The 18,064-nt window shown below is 37.7% G+C and overlaps 1 protein-coding gene across 2 annotated transcripts in view; it reads right to left on the bottom strand.

Moving 5' to 3' along the window:
• Positions 1 to 717: 717 nt before the first annotated feature.
• The window catches only part of MNAT1 (MNAT1 component of CDK activating kinase), a 220,335-nt gene continuing 202,988 nt past the window's right edge, over positions 718 to 18,064 (bottom strand). For both annotated transcript variants that reach the window (XM_079699958.1, XM_079699959.1), the window contains one exon: positions 718 to 1,178. In XM_079699958.1, the coding sequence (XP_079556084.1) occupies positions 1,058 to 1,178 (121 nt within the window). In that variant the 3' untranslated portion in view covers positions 718 to 1,057. The remainder of the gene's footprint in view (positions 1,179 to 18,064) is intronic.

Raw genomic sequence — 18,064 nt, 5'->3', positions numbered from 1 at the left:
ACCCACAAATCTTGTTTCACATAACTTTCCACTCTGTTGTAATGGAGATTTAATGGAAAATCCTTTAATTTCCTTGAGAAACAATGTCCCATACCCAGTTGTCTAGGTAACAGACTCATACAAGGTTGAGATGCTACAAATATATATCCTATCCACATCCAAACTCTTTAAGCAACATTCTGGGTATACTAAAAGCCTTTGAAGTTTCAACAGAAACTACCAGAGTGTGCAATTTACTCATAGGGAAATTTCATTTAAAATATATTCATTCCAGTCTCCAAGGTTTCATCATAAAATGAGCTCACATTGAGGTGAAAGGTGCCTTTTAAGTATTAAATTTTATTAACTTACTTCTTTGAATTTGTCATTAAAGCAGGTTAGTACTCTGCTCTGGTTTAGCCTAAGTGAGGCTCACAGCTGGGAACTATATAACACATTGATCAAGGTTCGTCTCACTTTCCACTGCTCAAAACAGGCACTGAGTCCTTAATGTTGAGAGAGTGACATTATCACAGGTCAAGTTTTACTTGCCACAACCTGTTGGTAGAAGGAAATATATCCACTTGTCTGGACTAGTATTAAGAAGACATTGGGGAAAAAATGGAACATTTTATGAGAAGAAATAACAGACTTGGATATTAACACTAAATGTCGTATTCAAAATGGCATTTTTAATGTGTGTTCAAGTAAAACACTAATAAGAGAAAAACCACAAAACAGTATAAAGTCTAGCTTTATTTTTTAAAAGATTTTACAAGTCTGTCAACCTCAAACATACACAGGTGAATTATTCATAGCTTCCATTAGATGAGGCTTACAGCTTCAATCCCTCTCAGAAAAATATAAGTAAAAAATAAATCTTTTTCACAAATATTTATCCACTATATTACTCAGCTTAGTTCTGAAATTTGCTCTCTATAAGTACTTTAACACAGCTGCTAGTGGTAATACTGTTGCTGTACAGCTGCACATGGCTATAATTTTACAAGTCTGCTTTACTTTTGCTAGCTCCCTGGTTCGGCTCCAGGGTCCAAATCTTATAGAGGAGAAATAAAGGTTAACTGGGCTGCCAGAAAAGCCCACTGAATGCATCCTGTAGTGCTCTGTGACAAGCCAGAGAAGAAGTATAGCCTCCAGCAAGGTCCTGTGGAGAGGCAGCTCTGACATGGTTTAAATACCTAAAACAAAACAAAAAGTGTACCATTGATATAGAAAGCACATATAAATTGGTAACACTTTAAAAAGCAATAGTAAAACTGATTCAAATGTTAAAGAAGAATTCTAAGGCTGAAATGTTCAGACTTTATAAATGCATTATTTCCTTTTAAAAGGAAACATACCAACTCTAAACTATAAAGCGAATTACATTAAGATCTAAAAACAGCTCTGAAGGAGGTTTCAAAAATAATACTTGTTTTTAAAATGCTCCCTATTCCCAATTTTCAGAACTAATTTATTTTGCTGGCTCTTGTTCGGGTACCTAACTGCCGCTCTCCTTCCTGGCATACTCTTAATAAATAAATGCACATCATAATACTATTGTATTACTAAATTTTACATAAATATGTTCTGAAGAAAATACATAAACAAGTGATAATAGGGAGAAAACATACTAGTTACTTCAAAATTACTTCAATATTACAAAAATATATTGTCTCCCTCCTTACAGGAAAGGAAACCTTAGAAAATTACATCCAAGCAATCTCTAAAACTGAGCCTGGGTTCAAAAGAATGTCCCAATTAGTAAATACAGAAGAGTCTTTTGAGTCAATCTTAAAAGACTGTAACAGACACTATTATTCTTCAATTACACACATGTTACTTAGCAATTAAAACTTTCTACCTTGATAAAGGTACACAAACAGCCCTAAAAAATGGGATAATCCTGGCCAAAGAGGGACAACTTCTTAGCATGACTACTAGCACTGTCAGAAAACAAGTATTTCCAGCTTTGCTTTAATGCCTAGTTTAAGAAACCACATTGTTTCTTCAGGCCTCAGGAAGTAAAGGAGCTTCATCCACCTAAGAATTACAGGTATAGCAAATGAATAAATCAGGTACCAGAACATTTTAATAACTTGGAAACTTTTCTATTCATTCATTCAGACTTCCTGTGTGTCAAAGTCTTGATGCATGAGCAACTTATTATTTCTAACATAATAAGTCTGTTTTTCATTTGTATCCATGTTTAATAAGCTTGTGTGATTAAAAAATATATGGCAATACAAGAGGCCAAATAGAAAAAGTGGTCAGAGTAAGACACAGCATAAGCTCCTGCAATTGGCTATAATTTATTCACACTGCCACAAATCAAGGTGTTAATTCTTTGCTTCTCTGCCAAGGGTGAAAGGGGAAAGTGAAAGGAGAAAGGAAATGAATATTTATTGAGCAACAATCTCCAAACTTTTTGATAGTATATTTATAGCAGTAAAAATATTTGAGCGTGCAGCTCCAAAACTTGTATACTTGTTCATAAGTTACATAAAGTATTTATATATTATATACTATTATATAGTATATACACATAATATATTAATATTGTAAGTATATTATAAAATATATATAATATATAATTTGAAACATTTAAAGGATGAAACTAAAATGTTTAAATAAAAGTTCTAATATTTTCTCCCTACATCCCATCTTACATATCCTGGTGGGATGCATCTCACTTTGGAGACTACTGTTTTTCAACAGTTGTTGTCAAACTCTTAATACAGCCTTGGGTGTCACAGGATTTAAATAGGGATTCACCAAACCTAACACATGGCCACAAAGGTATCTGCTTATTACCTCCCAGGATAAAATAAAATGTCCACTGTTAAGACTATGATGCATGAGAAATGAGGTAAGTGTTAAATCACCTCAGAAAGTCTAAAAATTAATCTGGAACAGCATAAAATCAATTCTCTTCATTGAGAATTCAGTAACTATCACACAAATAAATGAGTAATATTTTTATAGGTATCTTGAAAATGAAAATGTTCCATTCCTGACACAAGTTTCCAGCTAAGTTTTATCCACACCCCAGATAGTGTTGTATCACCCTTTTCTCTTTCCTCAGACCCTCAAAAGCACAGTCTTAGCTCCAATGGCTCTTTACTCATGGCAAAATTCAAGTACCACAGTAGAATGTGTCAACCTTACAAAGCCAACTATCATAAATGAGAACTGGTTTTCATAACTGAATACAAACCACTGTGCAACTAGCTGTTTTAATTCATCACATTTTGGTATAACTTGCTTCTGGGAAAGTTGAGTCATACCATCTCTGGCTTGGCAATTCAAGCATAAACTTGCAGTGTACATACAGCTTTTTATATGTTATCCTGAGAAACCTGAAACAGCTGCACTGCTGGCAGGAAAACACAGGACCACCAGTAAAATATCCAAAACAGTTGCATCTTTTAATTTATGACTGTGCACTGTTTCCATAAAGAGTATATAAAACAGTTCAACTTTTTATAGGTAAAATGTAATAAACAGTCATACTTATTGATGTCATAAATGTGTTTTTAAAAGTTTATTTAAAATGATTAGTGTTTGAAAACAGTATTTCTTGAGTACAGTCATAATCTAGAGCAATGAGCAAATATTTTAAAATTTGAGTTATTAATGCTAATTTGTAGCTTCTCACTGCCAACATCAAGTCCATTAAAATTTCTTTGCGTAGCATTGAAAAAAATGCATTTCCCTTCTAGCAATCACTTACATTAAACATATTTGTAAGTATGATTCTTTAAAGACCTGCTTATTTACATTACTGTTTTTGATCTCTAGGGCTGCACAAAACAGTTATTATTAAATATTTCAACCTATTTTCACCATGGCAATCTACATTAATTTCAATTTTAAAAAATAAAACAGGTCATTCTTGTTATTCAACTGTGGGCTTTTATTTTCTAAGTATCTTAACATTCTTAAACCCTTTAATTATTGTGGTATACCAAAGTATTTTGAAGGATCTGCAACACTGAAACCACACAATGAGAATTTAGTGTTTTGCCTACTTTTTCACATTAATCCACATCTGTGTTGATTTAATTCTTTCATGACCATTACAAGTACATCACTGAATAGGATTCCTGGGGTTTCTGGCAGAGGTCAGTATCATTTCATGTACACCTTTATACAACAGAATAAGGAAGAAGTCTTAGCCAAATTTATTTCCAAAAGTCAAGCTCAGTTGGATTTTGGAGCCTGGAGGTAATTGCTCTGACTCTTTAGCCAATCCCAGGACAGTATTTCTGTTTTTCATGGGTTTATTTTAAATACCTGTAAATCTTACAAGCAGAAACCAGGAAAGAAAAAAAAGAGCTTTGCTTATTTTGGTACCTATACCTTATTTTTACTGAAAGCAGACTAAACTCAAAGACTTAAAAATCATACCTTTGATTATTTTCTTAAATAAGGCTAAAAAAAGAGTATGTTTTCAAAAGCATGTCTAAGATAATTCCTGTACAAAGGGCATCTTATGCCCTAATTTATACTACGTCTAAAGGTGCCTTCCTTTGCCATTACCCATCAAAATCTCTTTCAAGCAGACTTTGGAGAAGGAGGAGGAAAAGAAGGGAATGGATCCTGAGAGGGGAGTAAAGGATTAAGCATAAGAAAACCACACTTGAAAGCCTGTTCCTGAACTTTGATTTCCTACACTGTCATTTTCTTCTGTTACATTTAGCAGCTTTTGCTCCCAAAGAAGGTGGTATAATTTACACTTAGCTTCAGAAAGACTCCATTTTCTCAGTTCTTTAACATAAGAGAGTTCCTCTGAAATTACTCTTTTACTATTTCCCTTCCTTTAAAAGCCCTATATTGACCATATGGCTGCAGTTTTGGACTCAGCTCATTTTAGTGCTATGTAACAATTCTTTGAGTTCTCAGCTAGGGGCAGAGGGCAGGGGTTGTCACTCAGAACCAAGAGGCAGCACTCTTCCCCTCCAGTCATAACCTCCTCATGAAAACCCTTGAAATGCTTTTGGCTCCAGAGAATCAAAGAATCTCAGAATTTAAACTGAAATGAAAATGTGAAGTTCATATTAGTTTCCTCCACCTCAAATTGCCAGGCCCTATGGAGAGTTTAAAAATTAAAAAAAAGTCCAACTTTTTAACTCCATTGAGTTATAAACTTGGACTGGTTCAAACTAAGAAAGGGAATGAACTCTAGAGACTAAGACTTTCTTTTTACAGGGTGGCCCACTTTTTAAAGTCTGCATTTAAAGCCATCATGCGTTGAAAAGACCAGTTCCAAGTAGTTCTGCCTCCCAGCCTGCAAAATTCAAACCTAAGTACCATTAAGAGAGATCAGCTAACACATCTCAGCTGTCAAGACCAAGAGCTCTTATAAGAAATTCAGCCAAAGCTATAAAAGATTTACCTTAACAACCTGAAGTCTGTCTCAAGATTTAAAAACAATCAGAGCAATGATGTGCTCAGACAATTATCACTAAAATGCAGAAGCGTTCTAAAAAACTGAGGTTAGTGCTCAGGTGTCCTAATCCAATCACAATGTCAGAATAACAGATAAACTGTCTACATAGAGAAACTGATAACCATATATTCTAACATAAATGAGGAAAAGCGCTACAAGTCAGAATTACTGTCCATAATTCTGAGGGCAGTTTGGTCATAAAAATACATGGCTTCATGAACTCCAACCAAAAATATAACCAATTCCACAAACAGTCATGATGCTACTCTTCACTTTATTATCTAGCCAGCAACTTGAATAAATTACTTATAAAAGCTGATTTCAGACTTACACTAACATAATTGGTAATCAAATGACCAATTATTCCAGACATTTAGACCATCTGAACAACAAAGCTCAGATTTGGAAATTAAAAGCCACATTGCGCCAAAGTAAGAGATAATTACAGATTGCTCAGATAAGTCTTTCTGAATTATAACTGAAGCAAACTGTACAATTTATTACTATCAAAGAACACACCAGGAATTTTAGGTCAAGATAGCTATTACTGAAAGTTAATGTAACTACATAGTGAAAGGAATACTTTCTTGATTTGAGTGTGAATTACTGAACACATAGACGACATAGCCCATTCTGGTTTGTCTAATGTAATGTTTTACTATGAATTCCATGCTAGTAACAGATGTAAGCCGGATGTTTCATCACATCCTTATAAAGGAAGAATGAGTAATTTTTCCCCAAGTGTGGGACAGGTAAAATGCAAAAATTCATATGTATGCAGCTCATTCATTTTTCAAAAAATAAAAAAAAAATTACTCAGTATCTACTATTTGCCAGGTATTGAAGCTACTCTCAGAATAAAACAGACAGAAAAGACTCCAGGCTCTCATGGAACTTGTAATTCAGTAGGGGGAGAAAAAAAAGATGTTAATAAATATCATGAAAGAGAAAGTCAGGGCTCTATGGGTGTGGATAAAAAGGGAAACCAACATGAGCAAGTTTAGAAAAGGCCTTCCTAAGGAAATGACAGTTAAGCTTAGATACAAAGGATGAGGAAGAGTTAGCAAGGCAAGAGGAGTAGAGCAATGGTCTAGCAAAGGGAAGAACTTCGGTAAAGCAGTAAGGAGCCACAGCGCATACTGAGAATACAGGGAAAAGGTCACTCCAGCTCAGGATGAGGCTAGTGATACAGGCAGAAAGTATCCAAAAGAAGGCCTTATAGGAACGTTAAGAAATTTTATTCAAAGGGCAATGGGAAGCAACTAAAAATTTGTCAGGAACCTGGTAATTTAAATAGGCTAGTTTGGCTGCACAGTGGATTAGAGAAGCAGAAGTTGATTATAGAGACACTCCGTATGAGAATGTTTCTCTATTCCAGGCTTGAGACAATGGTTCCTGGACTAGGGTGGTGGCAGTGGAAATAAAGTACTAGTTCAAGAGATATTTAAGGACTAACTGAATATGGGGGAAGGGGAGGGAAGGAGGAAGTATTGTCAAGCTCAACTTCCAGCTACCTAGTCAGGTATAACAGAAAAGATGCCCTCACAGAGACAATGGAAAACTGGAGGAGGAGAAGCAAATTGGGGTGGGACAAGAGAAAAGGGAAAGATCATGAGTTTAATTTTGGACTTGAGTCTGAAGCACTTATATAAGAAATACATGAGTTGAGATGCAGAATGGTAGCTGGATATATGCACCAAGTGCTAAGAATAAAATTATGGAATGAACGTAATTTGGAAGTTATCAGTATTTAGATGGTATTTGAAACCATAAGGGCAGATGCTTAATATTTAGGGAGAGGAGACAGAATGAGAAGGGAGAAAGGACTAAGGCAGAGACCTAGAGAACTACAATGTATAATCGTATGACAAAAGAAGCTGTGGTGGTTAATTTTATGCATCAACATAAAATTATTTTGAATAAGCCACAGGACACCCAGATATCTGGTTTATCATTACTCTGTGTGTGTATCTGAGTGTCTGTAAGGGTGTTTCTGGAAGAGATTAGCATTTGAATTGATGAACTCAGTAAAGCAGAGGGCCTTCCCCAGTGTGGGTGGGTATTATCTAATCTGTTGAGAACCTGAGATTAACAAAAAGGTGGAGGAAAGTTTAATTCACTCTGCCTGACTCTTTAAACTGGAACACTGATCTCTTGTCCTTGGTGCTCCAGACTGGCATCTAGACTTGGACTAGCATCTACACCATTGGTTCTGTCTCAGGCCTTTGAAATGCACCACTGGTTTTCCCAGCTCTCCAGCTTGTAGACAGCAGGTCATGGGACTTTTCAGCCTCCATAACTGCGTGAGCCAATACCTTATAATTTCCTTCCTTCCCTCCTCCCTTCCTCCCTCCCTTCCTTCCTCCCTTCCTCCCTCCCTCCCCCTTCCCCCTCCCTCCCCCTTCCCTTCCTTTCTTCCTCCCTCCCTCCCCCTTCCCCCTCCCTCCCCCTTCCCTTCCTTTCTCCCTCCCTCCCTTCCCCCTTCCCTTCCTTCCTCCCTTGCTCCCCCCTTCCCTCCCTCCCTCCCCTCCCTTCCTTCTTTGCCTTCCTCCCTCCCTCCCTTTCCTTCCTTCCCTCCCTTCCTCCCTTCCCTCCTTTCCTCCATCTCTCCCCTTCCTTCCCTCCCTTCCTCCCTCCCTTCCTCTATTTCTCCTAATGGTTCCGTTTCTCGGGACAATCCTAACACATAAGTTAAGATATTTTAAAGTGAAGGGTGTATTCAGGTATGGTTAATGCTGCCATCCCCTGCCAATATCTCATACACTCTCTTCCCCTGACTTGCACAGGAGGTAGATGAAAGGGAGGTATAAGCCACTTGGAAAAGAGTTAGAACCTGCTACTTGTGCCTCTCCCCTTCTTGTAATTTTAGGGTGGTAATAATAGCAGACAGGGACAGAAAACCTATTAGACTTCTCCGTCGAGGGGCTCCAAGGGGCCTATTCCTAGTATTGGGTGGGCCAAAAAGTTCATTCGGGTTTTCCGTAACATGTTATGGAAAAACCTGAACGAACTTTTTGGCCAACCCAATACTTATAGCAGTAGTGTTTCTTACAGTAAAAGAACAAAAGAAACAACCCAAGTGTCCATTGACAGGAGAATGGACAAATTATTGTTACTTATACAGTAGAATATTATACAGCAGTAAAAACAAAGGAGCTACAGCTACATGCACGCATGTATCAACATTAGGGAATCTCACAAACAATGCTGAGAAAACAAAAACTACAAACAAGATATATGATCAAACTGTAAAGAAAAGCAAGGAAATGATAATCACCATATTCAGGGTGAGTGAATCTCTGATGTTAGGTGGAACCACAGTAGGGATAAGAGAAATGCACACAGGTAGTTTCAACAGCATTGGTTATGCTCCACCTCATACGTTAATAAGTAGAATTCAAAATACAGGACTTGAAGGAGTAGAGGAGGGAGAAGCAATGAGAATGGAAACAATTTAGCAACTGTTTTATTATTACTCTTTATAAAGTACATATACTATATATTTTCTATGTGTGAAATATTTCATTAAAAAAAGAGTAGTGCACAAAATATAGTCACAACCACAGCTGCCATTAATCCAGTCAACAATCTGCATGGAAACACTAAACCATTCCTAGTTGACCTTGATTTCACCAAATATTACTACTTATAGCTACTTTTATTCCATTTGTAATAATTCATGTTAATTATAATAATTCACCTTGAAGTATATTTAATACTAAAACATGTTACATTCATATTGTTCTTTCTACTGTTTTAGTAGACTCCCTCCTGGTTTCCATGCAAAGTCAATAACTAATTTAAGATGAGAAAAGTTAGTAAAATCAGATTTATCAGCAAAGAACCCTTTGAAGATTACACATCTAAACAGCAGGGCTAAGTACTGATCAGTGGTTAAAAAGTTGATCTACTAAAGCAGCAAAAACAAAGTGATGGATGAAATCAGTTAACTGGTCAATGAAGCCTCAGCCAAAGCCCTGATAAACTGGAATTTTTTCCTATGATAATGCTGCAAATTTCTATTTCTTTATTAGCATGAAACATACTGAGCTCTCTGGGGCTAGTAATAAGGCTAAGAGCCTAGATGAAGAAACCGAATTCAATTCCTCTCCCCATCCAATGGTAGTTGGGTAAGCACCCTGTTAAGGTTGAAGAAGGAAAACTCTCCCCCTTGGCATGGTCTCCTAATGACTACAGACTCTAAATTAAATATACACCACCCCAGTCTTCTCCCCTGTACCATTTCCCACTTTGTCCCTGTGCCACATAAATATATAAAGACATAATGGTTTAGTAGAAAGGACAAAGATTTTAAAAACAGATGCATTTGGGTTTGAATCCCTCCTTGGACAATTACTAACATTATGATTTAGAAAGTTATTTTATTTTTCAAACTTCAGCTTTTTTCTCTGTAAAAGGGAGATAATAATACCTCATACTATTTTTTAGAAGATTAAATAAAAAAATATACAAGTAAAGCATATGGCACAGAAGAGACATTTGATAAAGTATAGTGTCCCTGTCCAAACTACATGTTCTCTCTCTCTCTTTTTTAAACATCTTTATCAGAGTATAATTGCTTTAAACAATGGTGTGTTAGTTTCTGCTTTAAAACAAAGTGAATCAGCTATACATATACATATATCCCCATATCTCCTCCCTCTTGTGTCTCCCTCCCACCCTCCCCATCCCACCCCTCTAGGTGGTCACAAAGCACCAAACTGATCTCCCTGTACATATTCTCTTTGACACTATTAATACAAAGTATGCTTTCATAAGGAATAGGCTTTTCATAGCCCAAATTTCCAAAGTCCTTTACCTTTTACTAATTAGTATGTACTTCTCCTTTCCAACTCTGTGACCTTCATCTACTCCCATATCTATTCCAATAATAATTTGCCCTCTCTCTTCCTCCTTTCATTATACCCCAATTATGAAGATCCGAGTGAAGGTTTCGTTTTTGCTTTTTTAAATTAGACAAATTAGAGTACTGCTTGTTCATCTTTTATCGCAGGGTAACAGAGTAACCCAAGGACGCCAATACCTACATGTTAAAAGTGGGAAAAATTTACATACATACATATACAACGTATATAATACATTTATATATTCACAAACATATATGTGCAGATCTATACTTCATAAATCCTATGCACACCCTAGAATATTTTATTTCAAAAGTTAAACTGCTACATTATTTCCACTCTCACTACCTTTTCTTCCTTTTATTCTTCATATCCTGTGTTTTAACTCTCACTCCTATGAACTGACCCTTTCTCTGTCCTTGTCCTCCTCAACATCTTCCACTCTCTCTACACCTGGAGACAGCCTCCAGCTGTGAAATGCTCTTAGCCTGTGGCTTCCATAAAAATGCCTATAATTTGGACCATACTCCTAACTGCTTTGACACATGATCCCCCAAATTTCTCTTCTTCCACCTGCTTCCTAATTTACTAGTTTTCCTTTCAGTTTACTTCCTCTTCTCCAATTCTTGACTCCATCTCTGAAATGGATTCATTCACCACCACCTTCATTCACTACCTCTGTTCTACTAAACCCTATAACGCTATCCTTTGCCCCTTTTGCCCTTCTTTCTGTTTGGGTGGCCCTTTGCGCTTGACTGTCTCACTTGCACTATAAATTTAATATTTTCATAACTGAACTCATCTTCCTTTACAAACCTACCCCTCTGTGTCTCTTATTTCTCTTAATAGTTTCAATGTACTCTTAAGGTCATTTTGGAATCCTCTTTCCCCTGCATACCAATGAGAAATCTACATCACAGTATCTCTCTACAAACATCTATTTACCTCACACATCATCTTCATTGCCAATATTATTACCTTATTTCTGGACTACTGCTAATAGTCTCTTAACTGAGCTCCCTATTTCCAGTATGGTCTCTCCATTCCAACCTATTCATGGTTACCAAATTACTCTTCCTAGGGCAAAGCTCTGCATCGCTCTCACACAAACAGACGTTCATAGGCTCCCTGCTGTGTGTAGAATGAAGTCAAAATTCCTTAGCCTACTATTCAAGGACTACTGCACTTGATTCCAACCTACCTTTCCAAACACATTTCCCATTAATCATCTCCACATACCCTGAACTTAAGTCAAAGTCAACCATGAGGTTTTCAGTTATTCCCTATGAAAGCCTCATCACTACTCACTCCATACCTTTGTTTAGGCTGTTTCATTATCTTGGAATGACCTCATCATTGCCTGTCTTCCAAAGCCATGGTTCAAATGTCAACCCCTCAATTATGAACAGAAACATGAGAAGCTTCCCTATGCAACACAGAAATGTTATATATACTGTAACAATAAAATAAAATAAAATAAAATAAAATAAAATAAATAAGTTTAAAAGCAAGAAAACTCTCAGGTGCCAGAAATTATAGACAAACGCAAAGTCAGAGCATGAGCGGAGGCCGAAGTTCAGGGAGGTGATGGGTACCAGTGATTCGACACCCATATAGGGACAGAAGACAGGTTGCAGCCCTGTCAGAGGTAGGAAGCTGGAACTAGGCTTGGCTCCCTGCATATAACCTGGAGCTACAAAATGCTGTCCATCCCATTTGTAAAACAACTTGTAGGAAAATTTTGTTCACTGGCCTGGGACAGTCACAAGAAAGTCTAGGGGCATTGATAGAAAAGAAAACATACGAAATCATAATAGCCAAGTCTACTCCCCCACCAGGAAATTAAGAATAGCAATTGTCCCAGATTCAGTGAAGCCAATAGGACCTTGGCAGAAGCAAACATGAATCTCTATATCAGCATGCCTTCACAATCCAAGGCTCATGGGAAAGCAACTTCCACTAAAAAGGGTTCATAGTTAAAAAAAAGAAAGAAGAAGAAGAAGAAATGAACCTCACTTATAAAACGAGTCAGAAGACACAAACAACCAATGGCAGGACTAACACTCAGACCCATAGATAAGACAATCTGAAAGAAACTTTTAAAAGAAGTATATTTCATGTCAAAAGAGATGAAGAAAGAAATAGATGCCATAAGGCAAGAAAAATACAAAAAAAACAGATATTGTCTTTAAAAAAAAATCCAACAGCAATATTTGGAACAAAAATGTCAATGGAAAGGTTAAGCAGTTCATTATCCACAGACAGCGAGAAAATGAGTAAATTGGAAGACACGTGTGGAAAACACAAAAAATTTAGCAGGGCTTAAAAAGATAGAAAATGTGGGGCTTCCCTGGTGGCGCTGTGGTTGAGAGTCCACCTGCCGATGCAGGGGACACGGGTTCATGCCCTGGTCCGAGAAGATCCCACATGCTGTGGAGCGGCTGGGCCCATGAGCCATGGCCACTGAGCCTGTGCATCCGGAGCCTGTGCTCCGCAATCGGAGAGGCCACAACAGTGAGAGGCCCGTGTATCGCAACAAAACAAAACAAAACAAAACAAAAAGATGGAAAATGTGAAAGAGGCACTAAAGGAGATACTGCAGCAAGGTGGAAATTAAATCCCAATGGGCAGAACAGGATACAAGGAGCAATGATGAGCCAAAAACACTATCACCACCACCACAAAATGGTATCAAAAGAAGGGGAAGTCTAAGGTTAAAACATTCTAAAGCCTTTGTTTTGTTCAAAAGGAAGAAAGATGTTACCTTTAGACCTCTGAAAAATAACATTTGTAATTCCAAGTGGCAGAATTATATTTCTTTATTAGATTATTCTCTGTACTTCTCTATGTTTAAAATATTTAACAACATTTTTAGATGCCACTTCTTCTGGATTGCCCAGGTAGAATTATTTCTTCCTCCTCTGACTTTGCACGCACTTTACCTCTCTGGTAAGTATCATGGCTTTTTATAAATGTTATACATTCCCTGTTAGATAAGTTTCTTGACAGCAAGATAAATATCTACTCACTAAACAGCCATTGCTTAAAAAAAAAATCCTAATTTGTAAGTAGAAGGTATAGAATTTTTTAAACTAAATCAACTCTTGTTAAGGATCTAAAGAATGGCCATGAAAATAGATGTCAAGTAAAAATATACAGGACATGAAAAGAGTTACCACCACAAATTATGAGCTATGGAGGAAGATAGCAGAGGACTGAATGGAAGACAGGCTGTGTACATCAGTCACTGAGGAAGACAGGAAGATTTCCTGGAAATTAGAAGATGTCTACAATAATGAAAGAGATGGGCATAATGTATAAATATGTAGAGTGTAAAATGACATTATTTAAAATAAAAATATTCATATTTTTGTAAATAGGTATATTTGAAAATTGTTTTGAGATTTTATCATGCTCTGTCTCATAAGCTGAACTCTCAATGTGTTAACCAATTTTATACTCAAAGATATATACTATAATGGAGTATAGTTATAAATGCAAAGAAAAACCAGAAATTCAAACAGAAGTAGACACACCCAAAGCTAGATATTTTGTAAGATATTTATTTTTCCATTCAAAGCACCTTCTCAAAAGCTCTATTTCATACACTGGAATCTGAATCATGTCGATAACTTAGATAAATCTCTAAAGCAAACAATAACAAGCAGAGACAAAGTCAAGTGGATAAAATAACTGATGTTTTTCCTTAATTATGGAAAATTCTATTTTCCAGCAAGTAAAAACAGGTTCATAAAATATCTACTCAAGGGACCAGTGACTATAAGCAGGAAAATCTGAAAAAGCTCCAAGAGTTCTGGTTTAATGCATAACAATTTCAAGTTTTTAAGAAGCATTTTTAATACTTAAGCCCACAGAAAACTTGTACTCTCTTCCAAAAGCAAAACCACAGCATCACTTTGGGAGAAAAAAAATCTATGCCCATTATCATAAGTAATGTGCTAATGCAATCAATTTTTACCAAAAATGAAGTTTTTCTGGAATAGAATGCCTTAATAGACTAATCAGTCAGTGGGTTAAATACCATTTGGACCAAAAACTTCATGTGTAAAGAAAATATTTTCCTCTTATTTAAAAAATTATAGCCTTATTTTCAGTATTCTGATTTGTTTCCAGACTACATTTTTTAGCAATGCGTTATGCCTTTGCACATGCTGGTATATTTTAAATAAAAACACATTTTAATCAGTTACATATGACATTTTGAAAATAAGTTTTTACAGTTTAATTTTACAGAACCTGCTTTAATACACTGTAAAACTTCTTCATAGTTAAACACCTAGATTTCTTATTTCATTACATTAAAAGATTAAAGAAAGAAAAAAGCCCTATTGTTTTCTTGAATTCTACCTTTTGGGAGAAAAATTATTTTTACCTGTCATTCCAAAGTTCATAAAACAAGCCAGATAATATGCTTATCTCTAGGATCATGCTTTGAGGTGGACCTGCCTCAATGAGTCAGCAAAAGTAAAAAAGAAGCAAAATACAGGGATTTCCCTGAAGGTCCAGTGGTTAGGACTCCACGCTTCCACTGCAGAGAGCATGGGTTCTATCCCTGGTCAGGGAACTAAGAAGATCCCACATGTCATGCAGCACTGCCAAAAAAAAAAAAAAAAAAGAAAAATACAAACTAAGATTATTCATGATTTTTTGTTCCTAATTGGGCCTCCATTTGTAAAAACTAATGTTTTATGGAACTAAAGATAGGATAATTTTATTTGAAATGATATAAAATAAATACCAAGGGGATCCAACCCCATCCTTTAAAGATACATTTAAAATAAATCCTACATGTGGTTACTGAAAATAAATTCTAAATGTTTTGTAAAATACATGAGAGGAATAGTGGGTAAAGAAAGCATAGACAGTACAGTAAGGGAAGTAACACAGAATCCTAAAACTGGAAGGGAACATTAGAAATCATCTTATCTCACTGCTCATTAACAAATAAAGCTCACCAACCATGCCAAGACACAGCCCTGCCCACCAGCAGGTGGGCACCAGCTGCAGGACCTCCCAGGGCCCTACAGACAGGCACCTGAAGACCTGGCTAGCAAAGCCCGAGTACCCCCAAGGCACCACAGCCAGCTGTGCGAGGACATGGCCACACCCACCAGCAACTGGCAGCCTCCTCACAAGGAAGGGCCTGGCAGCCAACCAGGCAGGGGGCAGAAGTGCATCCACAGTGTCTACCAGTGCACCCACAGTAGTCAACCCCTCCTTAAAAGAAGAACCTGTACACCCTGCATATGGGGGAAGCCCTAGAGCATATAGCTCTGGTAACCAGAGAATAGTGCGCTGCTGAGCCTCACAGGATATCACCTACAAAAGACCACTTCTCCAAGATTAGGAAACATAACCAACCTACCTAATACATAGAAATAAAAACAGAGAATTAAACAAAATGAGACAACAGAAGAATATGTTCCAAAAGAAGGAACAAGATAAAACCTCAGAAGAACTATGTATGCAGAGTGGAGGAAAGCGATCTACACAATAAAGAGTTCCGGGTAACGATCATAAAGGTGCTCAATAAACTGAGGAGAAAAATGGATGAAAACAGTGAGAAGTCTAACAAAGAATTAGAAAATATAAGGAAGGATCAAACAGAGCTGAAGAATATAGTAACTAAAATAAAAAAAAACACACTAGAAGGAATCAACAGCAGATTATATAATAAAAAGGAATGGATCAGTGAACTGGAAGAATGAGTAGTAGAAATCACACATGCAGAACAGAAAAAAGAATAAATAATGTGGACACTTTAAGAGAAAACTAGGACTACATCAAGCATACTAATACTGGCACTATATATAGGAGTCCAAGAAGGAGAAGAGGAAGGAGCAGAGAATTTATTGTAGAAATAATAGCTGAAACTTTCCAACCCTGGGAAAGGAAACAGACATCCAAGTCAGGAAGCACAGAGTCCCAAACAAGTTTAAACCAAAGAGGTCCAAGACACACTGTAATTAAAATGGCAAAAGAGGAAGGGTGGGAGGGAGGGAGACGTAAGAGGGAAGAGATATAGGAACGTAGGTATATGTATAACTGATTCACTTTGTTATAAAGCAGAAAATAACACACCATTGTAAAGCAATTATACTCCAATAAAGGTGTAAAAAAATGTTAAAAAGAAATGGCAAAAGATAAAGATCAAGAGAGAATATTAAAGCAGCAGCAGAAAAGGAACTATTTACATACAAGGGACCTACCATAAGACTACCAGCTGACATTTCAGCAAAAACTTTGCAGTCCAGAGGGAGTGGCAAAATATATTCTAAGTGATAAAAGGGAAAAAGTCTACAATCAGCAATACTCTAATTGGCAAGGCTATATTCAGATTTTAAGGAAAAATAGAGTTTTACAGACACCAAAAAAGCAAAAGAGTTCAGCTTGTAAACTAGCTTTATAAGAAATGTTAAAGGGATTCTTCTAAGAAGAAAAAACCACAATCAGAAATATAAGAATTACAAAAGGAGCACACTGAGATCAAGATGTTGGAGTGGGAGGACATGGAACTCACCGCCCCTCATGAAAAGATCTCCATGTGAAGCAATTCACACTGAAAACTAACTGAAGACTGGCAGAAAGACTCTTGTACAACCAAAGCTGTAAGAAAGATGTACACAGAATCAGGAAGGAAGGGAAGAGAAGCAATCAGGTTGGGACCTGTGCCCCTACAGGGAGACACAGAGGGTTGAGTCATATATTGAGTGCTTGAGGGTTGAGTCATATATTGAGTGCTTCAGCCCTAGGGTCCAACACTGGAAAGACGAGTCCACTTAGCTGGGTAGAAATATAGTGGGACTAACAGGAGGGCTGTAAGAAACATAGACTCTATGCAGGAAAAGCAAGAATACGTGCTTACTCTTGAAACAAGGCAGAGAAAGCAAATTGAAACTGCACTGGACTCTGGTCCATTTCTCACAATCAGCCTGGCATGAGTCCCAACCTGAGCCAAGTGCCCGTTCAGGCGCTGCTTGCTTCACAACACAACTCCACATCAGGGCGAGGGCTGCCTCAGCCAAGGGAAGTGCTCAGTTGTGAAGGGTTTTGCCAGCCTGGGGCCAGGGAGGCATCTGAACAGGGTGGGGGTTAGGCCATTACTGGGCTTATAAAAAGGAAGTGAATCAAAAGTGGTCTTGGGCTCTGCCTCCAGCAGGGACTGCCACAGCTGCACCCAGACGCATGCTAAGTGCTGATACCCATACTGAGTGTCCACACCGCCCTACCTACTCTGCAATATAGCTCCACACTAGGGCAAGGGCTGTAGCCACCAAGGGGAGTGCTCAGTTGTGCGGAACACAAAGGCAGCTTGGACCCAGGACAGCAACTGAATGGGGCAAGGGCAGTCATAACTGATGCTTATTGAGGCAGCACATCACAAGCGGTCACAGGCTCTGACTGTGGCCAGGACCACCACAGCCTGCATCCAGACCCACACTGAGCTCCTGTACTGGCCCCTCTTGTTCCAGTACCGCTCACCCTGTGGGGCAAGGGTGCCAGTGCTGGGATGGGGAGAGCACACACTTAGAGGAAATGGAGCCAGCTCAGACCCAATCCTTAGAGCTTCTGCTCCAGCAATTTGGGAACTGACCCCGCCCCCCAATAGGGTGGTGTTGGCTACTGAGCAGAGGGGAAGCCCCAACTCACACTTGGTCCTACTCTAGCCCCTCCATTTCCAGCCCCACCTCCTACCCTAGGGAAAGACATGACTTGTGCTCACGTCAGATCCAGCTCTCCTACCAAA

Source organism: Hyperoodon ampullatus (assembly GCF_949752795.1).
Source record: "Hyperoodon ampullatus genome assembly, chromosome: 3".
Classification (NCBI taxonomy): domain Eukaryota; kingdom Metazoa; phylum Chordata; class Mammalia; order Artiodactyla; family Ziphiidae; genus Hyperoodon; species Hyperoodon ampullatus.
Note: the sequence above shows the minus strand (reverse complement) of the source record. Positions and strands in the feature narration are given on the sequence as shown.